Source organism: Balaenoptera ricei, chromosome 8 (genome assembly GCF_028023285.1).
Source record: "Balaenoptera ricei isolate mBalRic1 chromosome 8, mBalRic1.hap2, whole genome shotgun sequence".
Classification (NCBI taxonomy): Eukaryota; Metazoa; Chordata; class Mammalia; order Artiodactyla; family Balaenopteridae; genus Balaenoptera; species Balaenoptera ricei.
Genome location: NC_082646.1, coordinates 9297051 through 9306802, shown reverse-complemented (window position 1 = coordinate 9306802; position 9752 = coordinate 9297051). Strand labels below are relative to the sequence as shown.

The 9752-nt window shown below is 47.1% G+C and overlaps 1 protein-coding gene across 9 annotated transcripts in view; it reads right to left on the bottom strand.

The window, feature by feature from the left end:
* Window positions 1–2752: 2752 nt before the first annotated feature.
* ZNF202 (zinc finger protein 202) overlaps window positions 2753–9752 on the bottom strand; it is a 20418-nt gene continuing 13418 nt past the window's right edge. For 8 of the 9 annotated variants that reach the window (XM_059930148.1, XM_059930151.1, XM_059930150.1 and 5 more), the window contains 6 exons: window positions 9109–9611; window positions 8222–8432; window positions 7709–7863; window positions 6174–6303; window positions 5504–5623; window positions 2753–4963 (listed from right to left, as the gene is read on the bottom strand). In XM_059930148.1, the coding sequence (XP_059786131.1) occupies window positions 3969–4963; window positions 5504–5623; window positions 6174–6303; window positions 7709–7863; window positions 8222–8432; window positions 9109–9510 (2013 nt within the window). In that variant the 5' untranslated portion in view covers window positions 9511–9611 and the 3' untranslated portion in view covers window positions 2753–3968. The remainder of the gene's footprint in view (window positions 4964–5503; window positions 5624–6173; window positions 6304–7708; window positions 7864–8221; window positions 8433–9108; window positions 9612–9752) is intronic. The other variant, XM_059930157.1, reaches the window with a different exon arrangement.

The window sequence follows — 9752 nt, the reverse complement described above, 5'->3', positions numbered from 1 at the left end:
TTCAAAAGGCATTATCTTTGTTTTATACCACCCCTACTGATTTATATTTTTCTACAGTTACCTTTCTGTAGCTTATTATTTACTGTATTTCTATATTTCTATCTCTTAATCAATATTGCCAAAGGTTTTAGCAGTCTTTTCAAAGAACCAGCCTTTTTCCTTTGTTAATGTAATTTTTTGTCATTACTTTCTGCAGTAGCTCCTTTCTATATTTTGTTATTTAAAAAATTCCTAAGCTGATAATTTAGCTCATTTTTTTTAGCTTCTCCTTTTTTGTTATCCGCTCAGTACCATTTTCAGTGCATCCTATAAGTATCGATATGCAGCATTTACATTTTGTTCTAGTTCTGAGCATTAGTAAATTTCCACGTGATCTCTCCTTTTTATTTTTTTTTTAAATTAATTTATTTATGGCTGTGTTGGGTCTTCGTTTCTGTGCAAGGGCTTTCTCTAGTTGCGGCAAGCGGGGGCCACTCTTCATCACGGTGCGCAGGCCTCTCACCATCGCGGCCTCTCTTGTTGTGGAGCACAGGCTCCAGATGCGCAGGCTCAGTAGTTGTGGCTCACGGGCCCAGTTGCTCCGCGGCATGTGGGATCTTCCCAGACCAGGGCTCGAACCTGTGTCCCCTGCATTGGCAGGCAGATTCTCAACCACTGCGCCTCCAGGGAAGCCCGTGATCTCTCCTTTGATGCAAGAGTTCTTTACACTGGGCTTCCCTGGTGGTGCAATGGTTAAGAATCTGCCTGTCAATGCAGGGGACATGGGTTCGAGCCCTGGTCCAGGAAGATCCCACATGCTGCGGAGCAACTAATCCTGTGCGCCACAACTACTGAGCCTGTGCTCTACAGCCCGTGAGCCATAACTACTGAACCTGACGCACCTAGAGCCTGTGCTCCACAACAAGAGAAGCCACCACAATGAGAAGCCCATGTGCATCAACGAAGACCCAATGTAGCCAAAAATAAATTAATTTTTAAAAAAGTTATTTATATGGACATTTTTTAAAGTCTCCAAACATATAACTTATTGTTGTGGAATTTCCAATAAAAAATATTGTGGTCAGAGAACTTAATCTGTATAATACTCACTTGGTATTTAAAACTTTATTACAGTATACACTAGCAATTAATTGTTTTACATCCATTTCAGAATATGTATTCTATAACTGTGAAGCATGAACCTTTATTGCCCACAAGTTATTAAATTATGTTGTGTACATTTGTATCCTGAATTCACTAGATTCTGCTGTAGAGTTTGAGCCCTAAGTTCCAGATAATAAAAATATATTTTGCCTTTATTTCCTTCCATTTATTTCTCTTGGGACTCTGCAGTGGAGAAGAGGCTGAATATTACTTGGTTATTCCTAAACTAGTGGCCAAATGGTCTTAATATTATCATTTTAATTTCTTAACTTTGTTAGCAAATCACTTCATCATTTCCAACAATCTAGTAATTTTTTAAGTTGTCAATTAGACTACTTCATATCTTCCTCCAAATAATCTTTTAAAATCTTGCCTTTTCTTTCCTCTGAAACTTTTTTTTAGTAAGGTGTTCGAGAACGCCAGGATTGAACTGTTCACAGAATTCTGAAGGACCCCTCAGGAATGGTAGGGCATCCAGGGCTCCAGCATCCTGTGTTCAGCTGTACTGCTTCTTGCTCGTGCCAGGCTCTCGTACTGGCCCTACTGCTACAAACCATGGTTCTGCTCGTGTTTAGATTCAGGAGACAGCATATTCGTTCAGGAACCTCAGAAAATACGGTCATTTACAAGAGACCAGAGATTTAGTGTCAGCATATGAAACTTTGCAGGAGCATGAGCAATAAAAGAACTATTTGATTTTTCAACACACTGCACTGTCTCTCAAACTTTCCTTTATGTATAATTCTCGACAGATTTTCACCTACTGCAATAATGCAAATCAGTGAATTAAAAGTAATTTTTTCTGTTACCTCCAGAATTTTATCAACTTCCATAAATGTTATAATCTAGGGGAAATTTTTTTTTTTTGATGCTGTGCCATTTCACCCAGGACAAACTGTGCTTAAACCTTAGATCAATGGCTCAGAAATGTCTGCATGTTAGGATAATCTCTTTGGCAAACTCCAGACTCAGCTCTTAACCTCAATTCCACCTATGGCTCTGCTAACCATGCCAAGCCTTCTCTATCCTCATGGAAAACTACCATGTCCTCTCAGATTTTTCTGAGTATAGATGATCTTTAAAAGTCTCAGGAACCTGAGGCTCTGGTGAGTGAATGGGTGAAATGGAAAGCCCTAGAAACCAGGGAACTTGGCTGCCCGTGTTACTTTCTAAAATTTCATGTGTGCATACTTCCAGAAGGACAATGGATGACTGGAGTTAAAACCAAACCAGTCAACTGGAACATCATTACTGACCAGAATGAGAATCCCCTTGTTGAGCTGTTAAGCTTAGGCTTTGTCATCCCACCCACGTTCCTCTGGTGAATGCTGGCATGCAGTATGTCGAGAAACAGAGCAGAAGAAACCAGCACAGAAGGCAGTCGTCTCCCTTTTCATGCTTTAATCCATACCCTGTGCTCCATTTTTGGAGGGTGGTCTCCCCAGTCCTTGCCACTCCCACAATCAGAGCAGGTGAGGTTCATCATTATTCAGCCTCATCTCCATGGAACCTTTACCAGGCAACAGAGATCCTTGGGCCATGAGATTCTACTCCTTAGTTCTTAATTACATGAAAATGAAATCACGTAAGAAAAAGCAAACAACGCAAATACATGAAAGCCTTTACTCCTGGTAAATTCTTCAGGGTCCCAGGTTTCCCTGACATCAGAGAATGAGGCAGGGCGGATGGGGTGGGGTGTCAGGAGAACAGTCTGGATGGCCTTGGCCAGCAGCAACAGCTTTCGCTTAAAGTTTCCATAATTGGAGCTCAGATCTTCTCCAGCTTTCTTCACGTAAGTGAAGTGACCCCATCAATCAGGATTCTACAATCATGACAGTGCCTTTGTAAGCTGACACCACTTCAAAATCCCCTCACAAACTCATGTGAAGAGGGTCGGCTGGGTGGGTTTGTATATATGTGGAAACGTAAATGACTTCAACATGGTTTTAATTAGGCGTTACTGGATCCCTCAGCACCCAAATGCTACATCTCACTTGTGGCAGAATAAGCACTAGGGACAAAACCAAGAGACCGGCAGAACAGTAGGAGGGCTAGGCAGGAGCATTCTAACAGGAAAAAACCCCACAAGGAAAGAGGCTTCTGACCAGGCCCCCCTTTCAAGCTGTGTCTGGCACCTGGTGTCATTTTGACAATGGGGAAGGGAGCAGCCTGACAAGGTCCACATGAAGCCGCCTTGATGTTTTTGCCCATCAACCACTACTCGCATCTCTCCCGAGAATCAAAGGAAAGTGCATGGTGAAGAAGTGTATCAGTGAGAGTTGTACAGTTAACCTGTGAAAGTGTGGCAGAGCCACCGGGATGCAGGTCTCCTGCCTTGAGTTCAGGGCTGTGTGCTTTAAGATTTGAGCCCAGGAAGGACAGAATCCTAAAGGATGGTCCCTTATCAAACCTAAGGACTTGTCCTGGGCCACTTTAAACTTGAGGGTGTTAGGCGTCTTTAGGATAATTAACAGCTTATTTGGGGGCAAATATAGTAAACACAACCTCTTAAGTCTTCTAATTCTCCTACTTCACACCTGTGAGGTCGAGGCAGGAGCACTCCCGTCACGGAGAGGCCTCAATTCAGGCGAACTTTGGGAAGAATATCTCCTCAAAGTGTAGAAGAAGGTTGAGAGGTTCTGCCCAGGGGGGTGGGGTGGGGTGGGGTGGGGTGGGGTGATCTAGTTGTGGGAAGAGGTTACTAACGCACATCTGGGCAGGTCAGGGGACTCCCTAGAAAAGGTCTTCCCAGGCCGACAAGACGGCTTCTCCCGGACCATCCCTGGGAAAGAGTCGAAGGCAGGTGTCCACACGTGGGGACCGGGCTAGGAGGTCTTTCCTGAGTGGGTCCTCTGGTGCCTGATTAAGTGGTAGCCTCTGCTGAAGCTCTTTCCGCAGGTAGGGCATGTGAATGGTTTCTCACCAGTGTGTGTTCTCTGATGCCTGACAAGGTGGTCTCTCCGACTGAAGCTCTTCCCACACTCGGTGCAGCGGCAGGGCCTCACTGAGGCGTGTCCCCTCAGGTGCTTGGCAAAGGCAGCGCTGTGGTTGAAGCAGCGCCCACATTCACTGCACAGATAGAGCTCCTCGGCTGCGTGTGTCTTCCGGTGGGCCAGGTACCGCCTGTGGTCACTGAAGTCCTCTCCACACTCTCCGCACAAGTAGGGTTTGCCTCCAAGGTGGATTCTTTGGTGTGTTGTGAGCACGGATTTCTGGCTGAAGCTTTTGCCACAAATAGTACAGAAGAAGGGTTTCTCTCCCGTATGTGTCCTCTGGTGCCTGACAAGGTCTGAAGTCCAGCGGAAGTGTTTTCCACAATCGTCACACCTATAGGGTTTCTCAACAGGTGGAGTTCTCTCAACCTGGACCAGAGGGGAGGTCTCATGCAGATTCTTCCGGTTTAGGGGATATTTATAAGGAGCGCTCATTTTGTGGACCTTTTGGTGCCTGGCGAGATGTGAGCTCCGTGTGTAACTTTTCCCACACTCCATACATTTATAGGGTTTCTCTCCTGTGTGAGTTCTCAGGTGTCTAACAAGGTGGGAGTTACAAGTGAAACTTTTACCACATACAGGACAGTCATGATGTCTCCCTAACAGGGGGTGGACAGGCATGGTTTCCTGAAGATTCGTTAAACTATTAACTTGAGAAATATTTGTGCCAAATCTTCTTTCGTTAAGTCTACCTGGATCATCCTCAAAGACTATTTCCCAATCTGGAGTCTGGTGAACTTCTGCATCTCCCAAGATAGACCTGTGTAGATCCTCCAAACTCAGATCTTCCGGCTCAGGACACTCCTCCTCATCTTCACTCCTATCTCCTGTAGAAAGGGAGAGAGGAGAAAAGAGGAAATTATAGAGGTAATGATGCCTTGTGCACAATGGAGATTTTTAAACAGTTTTGGGAGGGCAAGACCGTATAGAGAGACACCAATGTTTCTTAAGTGTAGAGGCTGGGAAGAAGGAAATAACCAGTCAACTGAATGCCTGTCATGTGCCAGGCACTTTCTTATGTGCCATCTCACATTGTCAACAGCCTTCGTGTGGACAAACATTATTATCCTCCTTTCACAAATGTGGAGGTTGGGGATCAAGGGTTTACGTGAATGCTTAAAAAATGGTATAGCTGCAATTCCAAAAGTTCCCCTTTTTCGTCTGTCACCATTTTGCATTACAGATCCCTCAAACCAATGATAGGCGTGAAGAGGGGAAAAGGATAGAAGAATTTGGCTTCAGAGGGAGACACCTGCCGTCGGCTGACATGTTAGAAGAACCAGTGAGAGGGGTTCCCCAGAGGGCGAAAGAAACACTGACCAGAGGAGCTGCCAGCTTGGGGACAGATCCCCTTTGTCACTCCTCACCTGTGTAGGTGAAACTCAGGATTTCTGGCTCTCGAGGTTCCTGCGCCTCTGGGATCTCTGGGATCAAAGGCTCTTCTTCTCCCATGTGGGAGATCTCGTCTAGTCTGGGGATTGGAAATGCTGCTCAAGAGAGGGAAAACAGGACGTCACGATTGGTTCAACTGTTCCCCGTGTCAAGAGCAGATCTTTTCTGTTTGGCAGACTGCAGAACAATCACATAGGCAGGTCAGTCCATCAAACCTTCAGTCTCTTTAGCTTGAGCCCCTCTGACGAGTACTGCATATCTCTTGCCTTTCACCAGCAACTCAATAATCACACAGCTGTCAATGTTACCCTCTCTTCCCATATTCAAGTAAGTAGATTGTCTCCAACTTTCATTGCTTGTTTCAAAACTGATATGCTTACCTACTCACACTAAACTTAAACTCATACTAAAACTATAGTATTACAGCTGTTTTCTTGTTAGAGGTTTCCAACTACTTCCTAGGCATTTTCTCTTCCCTCTAGCTTCGAAGGACACCATCTTCCTCGGCTGTCCTTCAGTGTCACTGGTGGGGTCGGCATAAGAGAAGTGTAGTATGTACAATCTAAGGTCTAAGACACCCTCAATTTCCAACAAGAAAACGATCTCTGTGCTCAGGACACTCTAGAAACACTTGAAATTGCTTACACAAGGAGACCACAATTCCGCAGTCTTCTTCCAAGACATATTCCCCATAGAACTCTTTCTGTGTTGGATCCAGATCACTCCACTGGTCCTGGGAGAAGCAGACAGCCACATCCTTGAAAGTTACCAATCCCTGAAACAACACAAAGATTCTATTAAAATGTCATGCTTTATGGAGCCTCATATTTTGTTCCTGGAATAAAGGTCACTGGAACAGGCAGAATCCATCCAGGAGACAAAGAAACTCAAATGGGACACGTGGTTCCCTTTCAGGACATCTGTGTCTCATCCTCTGTCGCTGCTTCCCAAGTTTCTGCTTTTGCAACTGGCCCTCTTCCTGCTCCCTCCAATCCCACTACTTTCCCTCAGCACCAGACTATGTTCTTTCTGGGGATATTGTTTAAAATACAAGAAAGGTCTTAGAAGTCATCATTCAACTCCCTATTTTACACTTTAATGCTACCTACATTTCTGCAAAAATTTATCTTTTCCAGGAAGCTTTCCCTAACTGACCTTACCTAATCACACATCACTTACATAGTCTATATAGCATAAATAGGACTTTCTTCTTCAGCTAGACTACAATCTAAAAATAAGGATGGGGGGCTTCCCTGGTGGCGCAGTGGTTAAGAATTCACCTGCCAATGCAGGGGACACGGGTTTGAGCCCTGGTCCAGGAAGATCCCACCTGCCACAGAGCAACAAAGCCCGTGCGCCACAATTACTAAGCCTGCGCTCTAGAGCCTGCGAGCCACAACTACTGAAGCCCACGTGCCACAACTACTGAAGCCTGCAGTCCTAGAGCCCGTGCTCCGCAACAAGAGAAGCCACCACAATGAGAAGCCCCCACACAGCAATGGAAGAGTAGCCCCCGCTCGCCGCAACTAGAGAAAGCCCACATGCAGCAACGAAGACCCAACGCAGCCAAAAAGAAATAAATTAATTTATTTAAAAAAATAAATAAATAAGGATGGGGACTTCCCTGGCGGTCCAGTGGTTAAGACTCCACACTCCCAATGTAGGGGGCACGGGTTCGATCCCTGGTCAGGGAACTAAGGTCCCGCATGCCACGCAGCGCGGCCAAAATAAATAAATAAATAAATAAAATAAAAATAAGGATGAATTCTATTCCTTTTTTCTCCAGCCACATAGCTTAGTTGTGGGGCTCTTGACCATGGTGAAGTCTTCATGAATGCCATGGCCTGACTGAATGCAGTCCCTGGAAGAGGATAGCACCCAAAATCAGAAATCGTTTTTGCAGGACAGTCAGTTATCCTTACAAATGATGATCAAGTTTATTCCTTAAAACCAAAAACAAACCCTCACTTGACAACTTCAAAGTTGTACTGGGGTGTTACCAAATAATCCCACTTTGTTAGTCCCTCTGGTTGGTGGCAAATCAAAAGGCTCTGGAGCCTGTAGATCCGACTGAGATGTTATAACTGATCTCATTAGCTGCAGTTCCTCCCCTTCCAGACACATGCAGAACTGAGAACTTAAACTGGCAAAGGAGAGTGGAAACTTGTGTCCCGTCTGACCTGTTCAGTGTATATGCCCAACGGTTCCTCAAATTCTCCATGGTATAGACAGAAACTAGGGTGCACCTGTGACAGAGCAGTAAGAAGGGCAACCATCTCTGGGTTTCCAGGGTTCCTCTCTTCAGGAAGGGCTGGGTCCTGGGGCACTGGAACCTCTAAGAAGAAAAGAAGGCAGAGATCAGCAGTGTGCAGGGCGGCCCTATAACTGGCAAAGAGCTGAGCATCCCCCATGGTCTCTGGTGGGAAGGTGGGAGTCAAGACACAGGCCTAAGGGCGGCTTGAGTCATCCCAACGCCACCACCTATAACACTACGGGAATGCCAGGAGAATAACCAACAAACGTGCTATCCAAGGCAGCCCTGCTTACGGGTACTCTAGCTAGTACTGTCTCCTCTCAACACCCTGTGCTCTGTGGTTTCCTCCCCTTATGATCTAGCCAGCCTCCTCGGTATGGGAGCAATATCCCCCTCCCCTCACTCTGCCACGATCCCCCCTTCCTGCTGAGGCTCCCACCGCTCTCCTGCAGGGGCTGCAACTCCAACTCCTGGCACAGGCTCTGCTCTTCTGGTGCCCCCAGATCTGGGCTCTGTGTGGTCTCCTCACGGGACTCCTCGGGGGTCAAGGTGTGTGCAGGATCCTGAAGCTCACTAGGTGACCCGGGCTCTGCTGCTGGATGCACTGTCTCCTCGGACAGGACTTCCTGGCCGTGAACATGGACAGTCACCTGGGAATAATTCCAACTTCCAGTCACCATGGAGTCAGGAGGAAAGTCTTGGCTGTCATCAGGGCTTATGTTAGGAGAAGCTGCCAACAGGAAAACTCCCAGAGGGACCCAGACGAGGAGGGGAAAGTCCAGTCCCACCGGGGCGTGCGAGGAGGAGCTGAGTTTATCCTCGCCAGGACAAGGGGAGGACATTCAGATACTGCCCTGCTTTCTCATTTCCCTCAACCCTGCCTGTCACCAGGGCTCTGAGGGCCCATCCTTCCCATCTTCGCCTACCCCACCTGCGGCTTGCCTTGCTGTGTGCTCCCCTGTCTGTTGTCCTGAAAGGGGGATCTGTCACTGAGGGGCTGAGAACCTCTGAGGAAGTCACAGAATTCTCCTCCCCAGGGAATGGAGGTTCAACATCCAAAGAGAAAACCAAAGCCATATCACCCTTGTGTGCTGAGGCCACAAAGATGGTCCCTAGGCAGGTGTTTCAAGAACCAGGAAGTCACACTCATACACACACAAACACACACACACTCCTGTGTCCCATGGAGCTCATGGATCTAGGTACAACCCAAGGGTGGAGCCAATTCAATTTATGGGGTAATTTATGTGAGCCCTACCCCTAAATCCATCCTTCCAGCAAATAGACCCCCTCCACGTCACACAGATCAGGACTCCCCCTCCTCACCCACCGCCTTGGTCTCCTGGGTTGTTTCTGCAAACCCTCCACCAGCGTCACGGCCTCCTCGCCACTCTCTGGCCGCTGGCCCCGCACCCAGCTCTGCAGTTCTCCGGGCAGGACAGTAAGGAATTGTTCCAGCACAAGCAGCTCTAGGATCTGCTCCTTTGTCCTCCTCTCTGGCCTCAGCCACTGATGACACAGTTCTCGGAGTCGGATGAGAGCTTCCCGAGGGCTTGCTGCTTCCTGGTAGCGAAAGCACCGGAAGTTCTGGTGCGACGTCTCAAGCACAGGGTCATCCCTCTGTAAGACAGACTCTGGCCTACAGGTGAAATCATCTTCCAATTTCACCATGAGGATCCCCTCTTCTTCCCAAAGATCCTGGTCCTCCGGTTCCAAGGCTGTAGCCATTGTCTGGCTCTGGCTCTGGGGTGGTCTCACACCATCGAGAGCTCACACTGTCATTCCCCCCGTCTCAGCCTGGGCGCCTCGAGGAGCTTCTCCCAAGGGACCTGGGTAGAGAAGTAAAGACAGACAACACTATAAGCATGAAAGTATACACAGGAGTAACAGTTCTGAGATCAATCATAATCCTGTACACATAACACTCCCAAACTTAAATCCCCTTTCCCCTAATCTCCATATGTTGCAAA